The 13,404-nt window shown below is 36.9% G+C and overlaps 1 protein-coding gene across 2 annotated transcripts; it reads left to right on the top strand.

Annotated features, from left to right (window-relative positions):
- Positions 1–1,755: 1,755 nt before the first annotated feature.
- Positions 1,756–12,278, top strand: vill (villin-like). Of its 2 annotated transcripts, none has more exons than XM_046834110.1 (20): positions 1,756–1,902; positions 3,371–3,447; positions 3,529–3,603; positions 3,865–4,058; positions 4,147–4,255; positions 5,554–5,664; positions 5,785–5,990; positions 7,130–7,208; positions 7,296–7,394; positions 7,484–7,637; positions 7,716–7,816; positions 7,938–8,075; positions 8,258–8,416; positions 8,874–9,053; positions 9,162–9,307; positions 9,414–9,558; positions 9,984–10,172; positions 10,312–10,380; positions 10,619–10,870; positions 11,942–12,278. In XM_046834110.1, the coding sequence occupies exons 2-20, from the start codon at positions 3,382–3,384 to the stop codon at positions 12,053–12,055; spliced, it is 2,586 nt and encodes an 861-aa protein (XP_046690066.1). In that variant the 5' UTR covers positions 1,756–1,902; positions 3,371–3,381; the 3' UTR covers positions 12,056–12,278. The 2 variants fall into 2 exon arrangements, with proteins under 2 accessions (XP_046690066.1, XP_046690067.1); XM_046834111.1 differs by lacking the exon at positions 1,756–1,902 and adding an exon at positions 2,444–2,459 and having other exon boundaries at positions 3,368–3,447.
- Positions 12,279–13,404: the final 1,126 nt, after the last annotated feature.

Raw genomic sequence — 13,404 nt, forward strand, 5'->3', positions numbered from 1 at the left:
ATCTCAGAGTGAAAGTTTTTGTTTGCTTGTTTGTTTATAAATTTTTAAGTGACATTGTTTTGGTGTGTTTGTTTGCTTATCCCTCCATCTTTAAGGACATTGTTTTGCTTGTTCATTTGTTTACCCCTGTCTGAGTGAGTGTTTTGTTTGTTTGTTGTTTGTTTATCCCTCCATCTCTACATTTCACATATACATTTGCGGCATTTAGCAGACGCCCGTGTCCAGATCGACGTACAAAAGTGCTTTAAAAAACTCAATATAAATATAACTCTTGAATTCCACAAAGCAAACTTGGAAAGTGCTAATTTAAGTGTTTCAGGAAGAGGTAGGTCTTCAACCGTCGCTCGAAGATAGCCAAGGTGGTGAACATTTAGGGGAAGTTCACCACCTCGGTGCCAGAACAGAGAAGAGCCTTGCCTCTCATTCTGAGAAAAGGTTGTACCAGTCGAGCAGTGCTGGAGGATCTCAGACAACATGGTGCATGGCGAGGAGTGATGAGGTCACTGAGGTAAGATGGCGCTGGTCCATTTTTGGCCTTGTAGGCGAACATCAGTGTTTTGAATCTGATACGTGCAGCTACTGGAAGCCAGTGAAGGAAGCGCAGCAGTGGGGTGGTGTGGGAGAACTTGGGCAGATTGAACACATGTCGTGCAGCTGCGTTTTTAGATCATTTGCTCTGAGTCACATTGTTTGGTTTCTTTGTTGATCTATATCTGAGTGACAGTCCTTTTTTCGTTTGTTTGTTTGTTTATCCCGCCAACAACTGTATGTTGTTTGGTTTTTTTAAACTAAACACTACATGCTTTAAAAAAAAAATAAAAAATTGTTAAAGCGACATAATAAAAATAAAGTTGTATTGTTGGCATGCTTCAGGGGTTTCCTCTGGGTACACCAGTTTTCTCCTCAAGTCCACAGGTGTGAGCTATTGACTGATTGGGATTTCCATATTGTCTGGTGTGTGTGTGTGTGTGTGTGTGTGTGTGTGTGTGTGTGTGTGTGTGTGTGTGTGTGTGTGTAAAAGTTTAGGATATGTTTATTTTGTTTCCAGTTTGTACACTTTCTGAATATGTAATCATGTAAAAAAAAAAAAAGTCATGTCCCAAAAGCACAGTTTCTCAAATTGTAAACATTCCCAAAAAATGACAATTATAGACAATTAATCAACACCTTGACCAATCAGAATTGAACAAAACAGTTCTCATTTTAATTAGTTTAGAAAAATATTGAAAATGTGAAAAAAAATGGAGAACTACCTTTAACTGAAATTCCCATTGAGATAAATATAAATCTAATATAAATATGAATATAATAATAAATAAATATTATCTATCTATCTATCTATCTATCTATCTATCTATCTATCTATCTATCTATCTATCTATCTAGCTGTCTAGCTGTCTGTCTGTCTGTCTGTCTGTCTGTCTGTAGGCAAATTTTCATGTTGTAGTAAATACATAATAAATGTATAACTAAAAATAAATATAATCCCACAGACCAACAACAAAACAGCGTCTTATTCATTTTTCTATACTCAGAATTGTAGCCTGAAAAAAACAGTGCAAACCTTTTTTTTATATTCTTTTTCACTTCACTTTTTGCCACTGTATAATAATCAGATGCTGAATATTTTATGGTGATGTGTGGAAGCTTGATTCATGGATGCCCTACGCATGTGCACAACCTTTTATACGACAGAGGACAATAGGGCTTCAGTCTGTAGTCCATATAAAGACATTTAAGCGAGCTGTGTGTGTTTGTGGTGTGTGTGTGCTCACCTGGGTGGAGTGATGGACAGATACACACCCAGGTTTGCACACAGAGAGCGGGACACGGCCACAGAGAGGATACGATTGTACACACTGGTTAGTACGAAGAGAGCTAAAGCGAGCAGCGTTTAAAAAGGTAAGAAATAGTGTGAGATATAAAATAATATTGACATTAAAAGAGGGCGTGGCCTCACACTGATCGGTATTTTCAGTTAGAATGAGATTGATGAGAGAAAGGATCGAGGGCTATTTTCATGCCTGCTGATGCGCATATGTTGAAATTGCATAAACCACATGTCTGTGTTGTGTTTTTACCTCTAAAGTGTGTTACTGATTTGACTTTATAATGGTCTGCTGTGGGTTTGTATTCAAAAAGGATGCGTCTAGCCAAATTTGACACCAAACTCTTGTAATACCATTCTTTTAAATCTTTGAGTAATTGTTGAATAATGAGTAATTATTCTAGTAATCTAGAGAAACTACTCAGAATTTGTGCACACGAACAACGATATTCTTCTAAAGCGAAGTTTATATGATACCAAGGCAGGTAATTTTGTGTTACGCATGTAAATGCATGTAAATGTTATTGTCCAGCTCTGTGTCAATATGCACTGTTGACTAATTGAAACGCGAAACCAGTCTTTCTAGGCTCGGTATACAAAAGAACATCAGAAAGAACCCGTTTGAAAAGAGCATGAACGGGAAAGAAGTGTTTGTCGAGTTGTGTGTTTAATAAAATACGACACATATTGGAGAGGAGCACTTAGTTTTAGTCAAAAAGTTGAATTTAAGATGAATTTATCATCATTAATGTGTTTGAAACTGATTTTTTTTAAAGAAATAAAGAATGGGTGGTGCACATTTCAGACCAGATGGTACTATGTGTTATTCTTATAGAAATATAATGTGCAATACTTTTTATGATCAGCTATTTATTGGCAAAACATATAAGCCAAACATCTCTGTTAGAACTCACTATATCAGTGGAATACCAATTATTAGTCATTTTTTTCCTGAAGCTTTGTTTGTTCTTTGTGAGTAAACCCTTTATCTACTCTGGGCCTTCCACTGAACATTGGGGCGGTGCTTCTTACATCCTGTTAGAGGTGCTGGGTTGCATATTATTAACCACACATCCAGCTTTGTTAAGCATTAATTAAGAGGTTGCTTGGCAATTCAAAATATTTCTGTTTTTATAAGTCAACCATTGAATGTAAACTTTTACCATTTTAATATGAGCGTTTTGACTAAGAGCATGAGGTCATAGCCTTCCTGAGTGCTTTTATGTCAAAGATTCTAGACATCATTCAGATAGAACGACTTGTACTTTAATCAACCAGTAGGGAGGTTTGAGCTCTGGAGTTAAGGCAGTGGATTTCTGATGTTTGCAGGACATGAGTAAAGCTGATGGGCCCCTGAGCAAGGCCCTTAACCTTCAACTGCTCTGTGGTACAAATGAGATGACTAAGTCGCATTGATTAGAAAAAACAAGATTGAACATGTACATTATGTACATTAATATGTATTTAGATCAAAGCGAATCACTTTGCAGCATTTTTATTTGTTTTATTTGTATACCGTTTGAACTTTGGACCTTCTCTCAGGGTGCAGCAAAATGACCGAAAAAGACACCTTTAAGGACATCAGATACAAGCCTGGCCTACAGATATGGACTATAAATGTGAGAGAAGCTTTTACTTTCTAATGGTTATTTTTTTTCTTTTTATTTGTGATGCTCATTTGTTTTTCTGTCTCACCCAAGGACATGAAAATGGTCCCTGTGCCAGAGCAAGCATTCGGGAATTTCTTTGAAGGAGACTGCTATATAGTTCTCTTTGTAAGTATGTGTAGACATTGTACATATATAAATATCATCTGAATTTCATCTGTAGAAAATGCTTTGCCGAGACAGCTCTGAGACTGGAATAGAGGCTTTGAACTGAAGCTAAATGTATGATGCAATACTAAAAAACGACTCTGTTAGCTTTAGAACTTTGGAACTTCTCTGAATACTCCAATTAGAATAAATTCTTTCAGATCTCTGTCTAAGACTGTGTGTGTGTGTGTGTGTGTGTGTGTGTGTGTTTGTGTGATTTAGGGAGGCCCAGAAAACGTTCGCTCCATTGACCTCCATTACTGGATAGGGAGCAGCTCATCTCAGGATGAGCAGGGTGCCGCGGCTATCTATGTGACTCAGCTTGATGAATGTTTGGGTGGAAGCCCGGTGCAGCATCGAGAGGTTCAGGACTGTGAATCAGCCAAATTTAAAGGTTACTTCAAAAATGGCATAATGTGAGTAAGATTTTGAGAGGAGGATGAGGGTCTGCAAGCTGGATGTTCACTTTCTACATTGAGTCCATGCTTTCATGTTTCTTCTCAGATATAAAAAAGGAGGCGTGAGCTCAGGGTTCAAACACATCGAGACCAACGTCTACGACATTTTGCGTCTTCTGCACATCAAAGGCCGGAAGAACGTCACTGCTATGGAGGTTTGCTGATGCTGCTGATGCGGTGTTTGCAGTTTTAATGATTTATAATCACATTCTTGGTGTCAATAAATTGAAGGTTCGCAACAGGCTGCTCATCAGGGATAAATACACATGCTTATAAATATAGGTGAAATTTGTTCTTCAGTTCTTACATTCTGTAAAGCTGTTTGAAGTCCATTATGAAAAAGTGCTATAGAAATAGACTAGAATTTAATTCAATTAAATGCTGGCTTTTTTAAATCTTTTTTTTAAATAAAAAAATACAATAAAGAATAAAATATAAAATACTTAAAAAATAGTTTTTTAAACATTAAAATAAAATTATATGAATGAAAAAAAATAGAAAGAAACAGTTACTTGTTGAGTTTTTTTTATTATGTAAAGTATACCTATAATATAACAAATGAATGAAAACAATGAAATAAACAAAATTAATTTAACAACACAATTTAACTAAGAAAATCAAATACATATGTATTTTGTTAGTTTTGTTTTTAATTTTAAATTACAAAATCTTAATTTAAAGACTTTTAAAATTACGTCTTTAAATTAAGCATTACTTTTTAAAAATGTGACTGTGTGAAGTATTTAAAACAAATCCTTTTTTTAATTTAATTTGTATCTGTTAGAAAGTAAAATAAACTGAATCGGACATATAGAACTATAATGAATTATATTTATTACCATAGATAGATAGATAGATAGATAGATAGATAGATAGATAGATAGATAGATAGATAGATAGATAGATAGATAGATAGATAGATAGATAGATAGATAGATAGATAGATAGATAGATAGATAGATAGATAGATAGATAGACAGATAGACATCTTTCTGATTGATGATTCATTACTCAAATCAAATTGTAATTCCATATTTTCAATAAATACTTCTAGAAACACTTTTTGTCCCTCAAATTTCAGCTAGCATGATATTAGTGCGACTGAAATGTATCCTTTGCACAAATCATTGCACAAAGCTGGAACGCCTACAAGCATAGAAACCTTTTGAAAGCGAGCATGTTCTACCATCATAAGCTCAGTCGCCAAACAATTCTGAAAACTTTACACAAAACAATACGGAGAAATTAATTTTCCATGTTTGTGTATTTTGCCCCCTGGCTATGGAACCTGTGAGTCAGTTAATCCATATCAACTGTAAAACATTAATTACTGTACTGGCTTTGGGAAATAAAAAAGAAGTAGACTGCACTTTATTTTAATTGTACAAGGAATTCAAAATTGATCGTACAGTATCTAAGCTCTTTTTTAATTCTGTGGGTTTTCCCTTCGTAGGTGGATGTGTCGTGGTCGAGCTTCAACACTGGAGATGTCTTTCTGTTGGACATGGGAAAAAACATGGTGCAGTGGAACGGCCCTCAGAGCAACAGACAGGAGAGATTAAAGGTAAAGAGACAATCATTTCACTACTTTAAGTCATTCATTTGACCAGGTTTCAACTTTTTTGATGAATTTATAAACATAACATAAGGGCAATTTTTTTTTTTTGCCCATTTACCTTCATAGGCATGCATGCTAGCTCAGGACATCAGGGATAGAGAGAGAGGGGGGCGAGCACAGATTGGAATAATAGAAGGGGAAAAAGAAGAAGCCTCACCTGAACTCATGAAGGTCATGGTATCTGTACTGGGCCAGAGAACTGGACAAATGAAGGATGCCATTCCTGACAACACACCAAACCAGCTCCAGACTTCTAATGTCAAACTTTACCAGTAAGCATTTGTGTTATTGCTGTAGATTTTTAGATTTTCTAGTTTTGTCGCTGGAATTGAGAGGATATGGCATGCGGTGTCTGTGGTGGAATAGCGCAACACTTCAGGTTAAATGCATCAGATTTCTTTTTCCTGCTCTTTCACAAGGTTATATCCCCTTTCTTACACAATGCTGCATCCCTTCTCCTACACAAACTTATCTCTCATCATTTCCACAAGCATATGTGTAAATCCTTCTACAAGGGTATATACACAATCTCTTGAACACAGGATCTTTTGCATAATTTTATATCCTATTGCTCCCTCACGGAATAATTTTTTTTTTTAATTATTATTAAGGCATATGCCATTTCTTCCCCAAGGCAATGTTTTGTTTCCACAACAATACAGTATATTTACTCTCTCCCATAAGGCGGTATCTAATCTCAACACTTCCCCATATGCCTCATTTCATCTACAATTATACATTGTTTAAATGGTGTGTTTCATATGTTTCTTAGTGGTATATCTCATCTCATCCAGAACTGTATATTCCATGTCTTCCTCTGTGGTATATCCGATCTCTTCCACATATTTATGCCCCATTTCTTCTAGATAGGCATATTTAAGCCCTTCCATCACTTCATGCCATTTCTGTGTCAAGGGATATATCACTTTTCTACAATCAAGAGTATACACCTGGTCTTTCTGGTCTTCCACCAGGGCGTATGAAATATCTCTGCTCTTTCTGAAGTGTGGTCTTCCACTTTGGACAGCTGTGCTCAGGTCGAACAAAAGAGAAAGAGACTCAAACTAAGAAACCCCTTTGATCAGGGGTCCAATATTATCCACGAAAGGCAGGTTTTTATTTCAGCCAAGCTGAATAGAAGGATTTTAAAAATAGACCAATGCTATGTCAAACTTTCCCAGTGAACATATTCAGTAATTTATTAGAAATTATGCATTGAAAAGAAAATGTTTTATTGATGGAAAACATTATGTATTAAACATTATAGGACCAGGATTAAAGTTTCCTTGCTCTTCCACAGAGGTATATCCTGGTGGTTCAGATAGAGTACCACACCTCTGCTCTACAGCTGCGGTTATTTCTGCCTCTTGTTTGTGTTCTGTTATTGTCTAATTATGTGTAATGTTTGCAGGGTATCAGATGCCAGTGGTAAGCTGGTAGTACAGGAGGTGGCCAGTAGTCCACTGACCCAAAACCTTCTGCATTCTGACGTAAGCAAATGTATATCTTTGTATTTTACTCACTATTCAACTATTCTGTGTGCCATGGGAACGAAGCATGGATTATCTCTCTTTTAGGATTGTTATATTGCAGATATAGGAGGTGTGGCTTTGACAGTGTGGAAAGGGAAGAAGGCTACTCAACAGGAGCGGTCTTCAGCCCTGCAGCATGCAGTGGTACGCTCGCTATGTGTAAAGATTTGAAATAAATACATACAGCATTTTACAATTTTGCATTTTATCTCATCTAAATTATTCCCATTCAGGGATTTATAAAAGCTAAAAACTATCCCCCTACAACTCATGTCGAAGTGATCAGTGAAGGTGCAGAATCTGCCATGTTCAAACAACTCTTCAAGTCCTGGAAAGAGACAGAACAAATCCAGGGCCTGGGGAAAACCTACTCCAGGGGAAAGATAGGTATGCACATGCTATTGTCAAGCATCTGTTACAAATGTAGTGCAATGTGTGGCTGTGAGCTTATTTAATATTTTATAGCCAAAGTAGACCAGGTGAAGTTTAACGTCATGGAACTTCATGCTGAACCCAAACTGGCTGCACAAGAGCGCATGGTGGATGATGCTTCTGGAGAAGTACAGGTGAAGACAAATAGACCCCAACACATACACGTACACAATGCTTAAACGATCCGTTTGCAAAATGTTTACTATATGCAAAACGTAATATTATTAATAGTTGCAATATTTAACATTCACTCAGATTTGGCGTATAGAGCACTTAGAGCTTCAGGAGGTACCACAGAGTACTTACGGGCAGTTTTATGGAGGAGACTGTTATCTAGTGCTCTATACCTACAACAAAGCCAACAAACCGCAGTACCTCCTCTACATGTGGCTGGTGAGCGACTGGAAATAATATACCAAGCTTTGGTCAAATGGACAAACGTAAAACATTGACTGTGGAGAATATATATATATATATATATATATATATATATATATATATATATATATATATATATATATATATATATATATATATATATATATAAAATGTGCATGCGTTCATGTATTGTCCAGGGTCGCCATGCCACACAGGACGAGATAACAGCATGTGCTTACCAGGCAGTCAATGTAGACAACAAATACAATGGCGCTCCTGTTCAGGTCAGGGTGACCATGGGCAAAGAGCCACGCCATTTTCTGGCCATCTTCAAGGGAAAACTCATCATCTATGAGGTAAAGTAGATGTATATATGGTTATATATGAATGAATTGTCACAGTATGTGTTGTTTCTCCATGTTTGCCCTATTTACAATTTCAATACATTTTTTGTGTGTAACATTTTTAAACAATGGACATAGTCACGAAGAAGCTTCACAGAAATAATTGGAGAACACATTTTTAAACCCTAAGTTTATCTCTAATGAGCAAACCAGAGGCGACGGTGATGAGGAAAATCTCCCTGAGGTTAATTAGGAAGAAACCTTGAGAGGAACCAGATGAAAAAATTAAAACCTATCCTGAGGTTAAATTGAATTCCAATGCAAGTGTAAACCTTTTCCTGGAAAAAAATATACTGCAGTTGAAAAAGTACCTGAAAAAAGCCTTGATGTAGAAGTAGAATTACACACAAAAAGTTACTCAGTTATTTTTTCCTGCATACGTTCTAATGGCATGTCGATTTGTCTTAAGGGTGGGACCGGAAAACCAGGTGTGGTCAACCCTGATCCCGGTGCCAGGCTTTTCCAGGTTCGAGGGGCAGATGAAATGAACACCAAAGCTACAGAAGTACCAGCCAGAGCCTCTTCTCTCAACAGCAATGATGTCTTTCTTCTGAAAACGAAGGGTGTGACTTATATGTGGTACGGCAAGGCAAGTATAAATATCTCCTGATTAGTCCAATTCAAGCATTGAACAAGATAGTAATGTAAAAGGTAATAAGTGTGCTGGGATGTAAGCTGTTTTTGTGTGGATGAATAGGGCTGCAGTGGTGATGAGCGTGAGATGGGCAAGACTGTGGCTGATGTTCTTTCAAAGGAGGACAAGCAGATTGTAATGGAAGGCCAAGAGCCAGCACAGTTCTGGGTGGCCCTGGGTGGAAAAGCGCCATACGCAAGCGACAAGAGGTACCTAATGACATCAGATACTGTACCGTGGTCATGTATGCAGCCTTAAAGGCCCAAACGTCAGGTGATGCATAAATCCTATTTGCATATCCTTTACCTCCACCAGGTTTGAGAAGGCGGTGACATCGCACAATCCGCGCCTTTTCGAGTGTTCTAACCAAACAGGCCAATTCCGGATGAGCGAGGTGGCTCATTTCGCCCAGGACGACTTGGATGAAGATGATGTCATGCTGCTGGACACCTGGGATGAGGTTGGTTTGGGTGAAGCCATGATTGGTGTTTAAGTTTCCACATTTTTACAGCTCGTATATGCAGCATATTCCACATGAATAAAAAAAAAAAAACAGCTCACAATTTCTAGAAAACATGAATTTTGTCATTGTGGGCTGGTGCTATAAAACTATGAAAAACTGGCTAAACAAAATAATACTATAATAAATAAAGATAAAGATATTAAATATACAGATTGTGCAGGGTATGTAAATGGAGGCAGTGCAAATAATAATATACTTTAAGTGAGGCAGTGCAATGGTCATTGTATGTATGGTGCAATGACCACCTATAGTAACTACATATAGTAGTCCTACAATATTTCAAACAAAACAGATAATACTGATGAATTATAACTTAACCAGTCAGGAGACGATTCTCATTGTACTCATCATATTCTTTACAGATATTCCTGTGGATTGGCAACTCTGCCAACCAATACGAGATCCAGGAGTCTCAAAACAGTGCATTAGAATATCTGAAGACCCATCCAGCGGGCCGTGACATTCATACCCCCATCATCTCAGTGAAACAGGGCCATGAGCCGCCTACATTCACAGGATGGTTCAATGCTTGGGACACTCATAAGTGGAGTGTAAGTGGGTAGAAAATTAATGAACCTATCACTAGAGGGCGCTGACATTGCTATGCGTATTGACCTAGAACGATCGTGATCGAGGTATTTTACTGTGTCACATTTCCAGAATGGTTGAATTTGTATTTGTATTTTTCAGGGAGGTTTGTCATATGAGGAGATGAAGAGTAAACTGTCTGCCTCGGGATCGGTTTCACAGATCACAGTGGTATGCTTTGTATGTTCTCAGAGCAATACACAACTGCTTTGAAGAATCAGAACTTTCAGATACAAAAGTTGATAAACACTAGTGTTGCTTATTCCTGAATCCAATCAAAATTACTGCTAAACTGAAAAATCTAATGTTCTAACTTAAATGTTGTTCTACATATTAAAGCTCATAACAACTTGTTCAACTCCTTCGCTGTTCTTTCTGTCTGCTTCATATAAACCAAATTTCCTCGCAGAATCCGAACAACGCGGTCCTGAACAGGAAGTCAACCGGTGGAGAAGTGCTCATCAGCGCCCCTGGAGGACCAATCACTGAAATCTCTTCACAGAACTCTAAATCTGAATCTCGCCCCTCCAAGAGCAATGTCAACCCACGTACTGATGCACCTTCTTTTAAAGCTCAAAGCTCAGCAAATTTAAGTCTTGAGCAGCTGATCAATAAGAGCTCCAGCGAGCTTCCTCAGGGAGTGGACCCCAGCAAGCGAGAGGTGGGTCATGAGCAAGAGAAAGTTCTAGAGAGTGAGGTAGTACACCAGCTTTTCAGGAATTTAGGGTTTTTACTGTAGTATAAGTTTGAAAATTATTTCACCAAAAGTACATTTTATGTAAAAAAAAAAAAATGAAACCCACCAAAAATATACCTAAATAATGTCAAACTTATGGGTGAAAAATAGTAAAAAAACAGAACAAAATTGGCACCGAATCCAAAAGTTAGTTTGTAATGGAGACAAACCAAGAAACTTCAACAATGCTTGGGCTGAAACCTCTAAAGCTAGATCTACCTTTTACACATTTATTACCTGAATTTGCAGGCAAAAATCATGTATTGTACTGTAAACAAAACCTGGTCCAGACGATGTTTTTACTAGCAGCCAATTCATAAAAATTGGGAAACAGTTGTCTGAACATTGTGGTTTTCTCTCTTCATCAGAATAATGTGAATAATACCTATAATCTGTAATGTGAATAATAATAATCTCAATGTGAGAATTACGCTTGCAGTGCTCATCTGAAAGTAACCAGTAAAAGAATTGTGTAGAATTACACAAAATTTACTGATGGCGAAATATAAACAAATTCTAATGAAATGAAAAAAAAATTACTTCAAGCTCACTTGAGAACTATTGGTTTTTATGTGAACGTGGTTTCTTTATAAGCCCAGAAACAATACAGCGTGCACAAAGTTTCATGTGTGTGTATCGGTGCGTGATTTGGAAATTTGTAGGAACATGTCAGTTCTCTGATGTGCCTTCGTTCAGTGTCCGGATTGCCTGAGGGTAGAAACTCCTCCTGGAGCAGGAGCATTTGACCTGGAGAAAAGATTGCGAATGCACAGTCTATAAGAGAATTCAAGTCTGTATTAGGTGATATTTTCAAATGCTGTCGTTGCAAAGTTTACAACTATAAAATTCAAGCAAAATGATCACCTTTTTTATTTTGTATCTTCCCACATTCCAGGTTTGAATAGACTTTACAAACAAAATGTCTCATCCTACAAAAGCATCTTCTTTTAACCCTCCTTTACTTCTGTTTTTTTCCTTTGTTAATGTATGTTTCAGGAATATCTGAATGATGCCGACTTTGAGAGTCTCCTGGGCTGCTCCAGGAATGATTTCCAGCGCTTGCCGAAGTGGCGTCAGAGCGACCTGAAAAAGAAAGCAGGGCTTTTATAATAAATAAATAAAAAATCCTAATAGGCATAACTGGCTACATAAATACAGAATACAGTATGATAAAAAAAAATTTCAAAAATACTTATTACACAAACATCTTTGAATTAATACTGATAATAGAAACAAATATGTTTTTGTCGCTTTAAGAAATGCCTTTTATATGATTTTAAATATCTATGATGTATTTATGCCTGACAATAAACATTCGCTCTGGAAACCATCATTGTTGCATCTTCACTGGGTATAAATGACTGTATATTTAGACCAGTTTGAAATCAGTATTCAGGAGGTGGATACAAGCACACATTCAATTATTCACAGAGCAAAATGTGAAAAATACAATAAAACAATGAAAAAATGGATAGAATAAATCAATCCTGGGACGTGGACCATGATACAAGGAAAATCTGGAGGCGAAACGCATGGAAAGACAAATGAAGGACTAAGAGTGGAGTGCAAGCTGAATCTTTATACACGTGTCAATTATCTGAATGGAAATCAGGTGCAGAAATCATGTGGCATGGTAAAGTGGCCTGTGGGAAACATAGTCCAGGGTCTCTAATGGCATAATCCTGGCAACAATGCACAGATAAAGTGGCAGTTGTGTAAATGATTTAAGTTAAATGTACTTCATTAATGCACTTAAGTAGTTTTTCGGCTACTTACTAGTTTAACTGAGTATCAATTAAATTATTTTCTCTTTGTCTCAACTACATTTATGAATAAATGCATTGTTTTTACTCCACTATATTTTCATTGACTATGACCTTTACCAATTATATTTTTCACCTCTGTTAAAGACGGCATTAAAGTTCAACATTCTCCTACCCGCATCTGCTCCCTGTTTAGCACCACTGGCCTCATTTTCAGTCAGAGCTCAGAAAAAAGTCCAAAAACTTTGAGAAGTAGCTTTTGTTAAAGTTAAATAAAAATATTGCCCGATTCTGAGGTGCTTCAAATCACATTCAGCTCTCAATATTTATTTTTACTTTATCCAAAATTGTTTACTTTCATAATAATGGTTCTTCTTCTTTGTGATTCTTTGTGACGTTCTTGTGATACTGTCATTCTGTTGTTAATTGAAAATACCTTTCTGAAAGATTGCTTCACTTCTTTGTCTTTTTTTTTTCATTCTGGCACGTTGCAAAGGTTGTTGCTGTCGAGTTGATCTTTGGTTAATGCAGTGTTGAGGTGTAAAATCAGATTTGCATTTTAGGAAATAAAACCTCACAACTATTCTTGGCTTTTCACTAACGTCTCGGTGTTGAGGACTAGTGCGTCTTTAAGTCCGTGTTCAATATGAGTCAAATATTCAAGTGCTGTTTAAATTAGGACTTTTACTCATATTG

This window comes from Silurus meridionalis, chromosome 21 (assembly GCF_014805685.1).
Source record: "Silurus meridionalis isolate SWU-2019-XX chromosome 21, ASM1480568v1, whole genome shotgun sequence".
In the NCBI taxonomy this organism is placed as follows: Eukaryota; Metazoa; Chordata; class Actinopteri; order Siluriformes; family Siluridae; genus Silurus; species Silurus meridionalis.

What these genes read in the sequence shown, in the direction of transcription:
- vill (XM_046834110.1), top strand. Translation starts at nt 3,382, where the DNA reads ATGACCGAAAAAGACACCTTTAAGGACATCAGATACAAGCCTGGCCTA. An exon ending in GAAAACTCATCATCTATGAG is followed by an intron (nt 8,417 to 8,873) that starts GTAAAGTAGATG and finishes ATTTGTCTTAAG; the next exon opens with GGTGGGACCGGAAAACCAGG. An exon ending in CGGTTTCACAGATCACAGTG is followed by an intron (nt 10,381 to 10,618) that starts GTATGCTTTGTA and finishes ATTTCCTCGCAG; the next exon opens with AATCCGAACAACGCGGTCCT.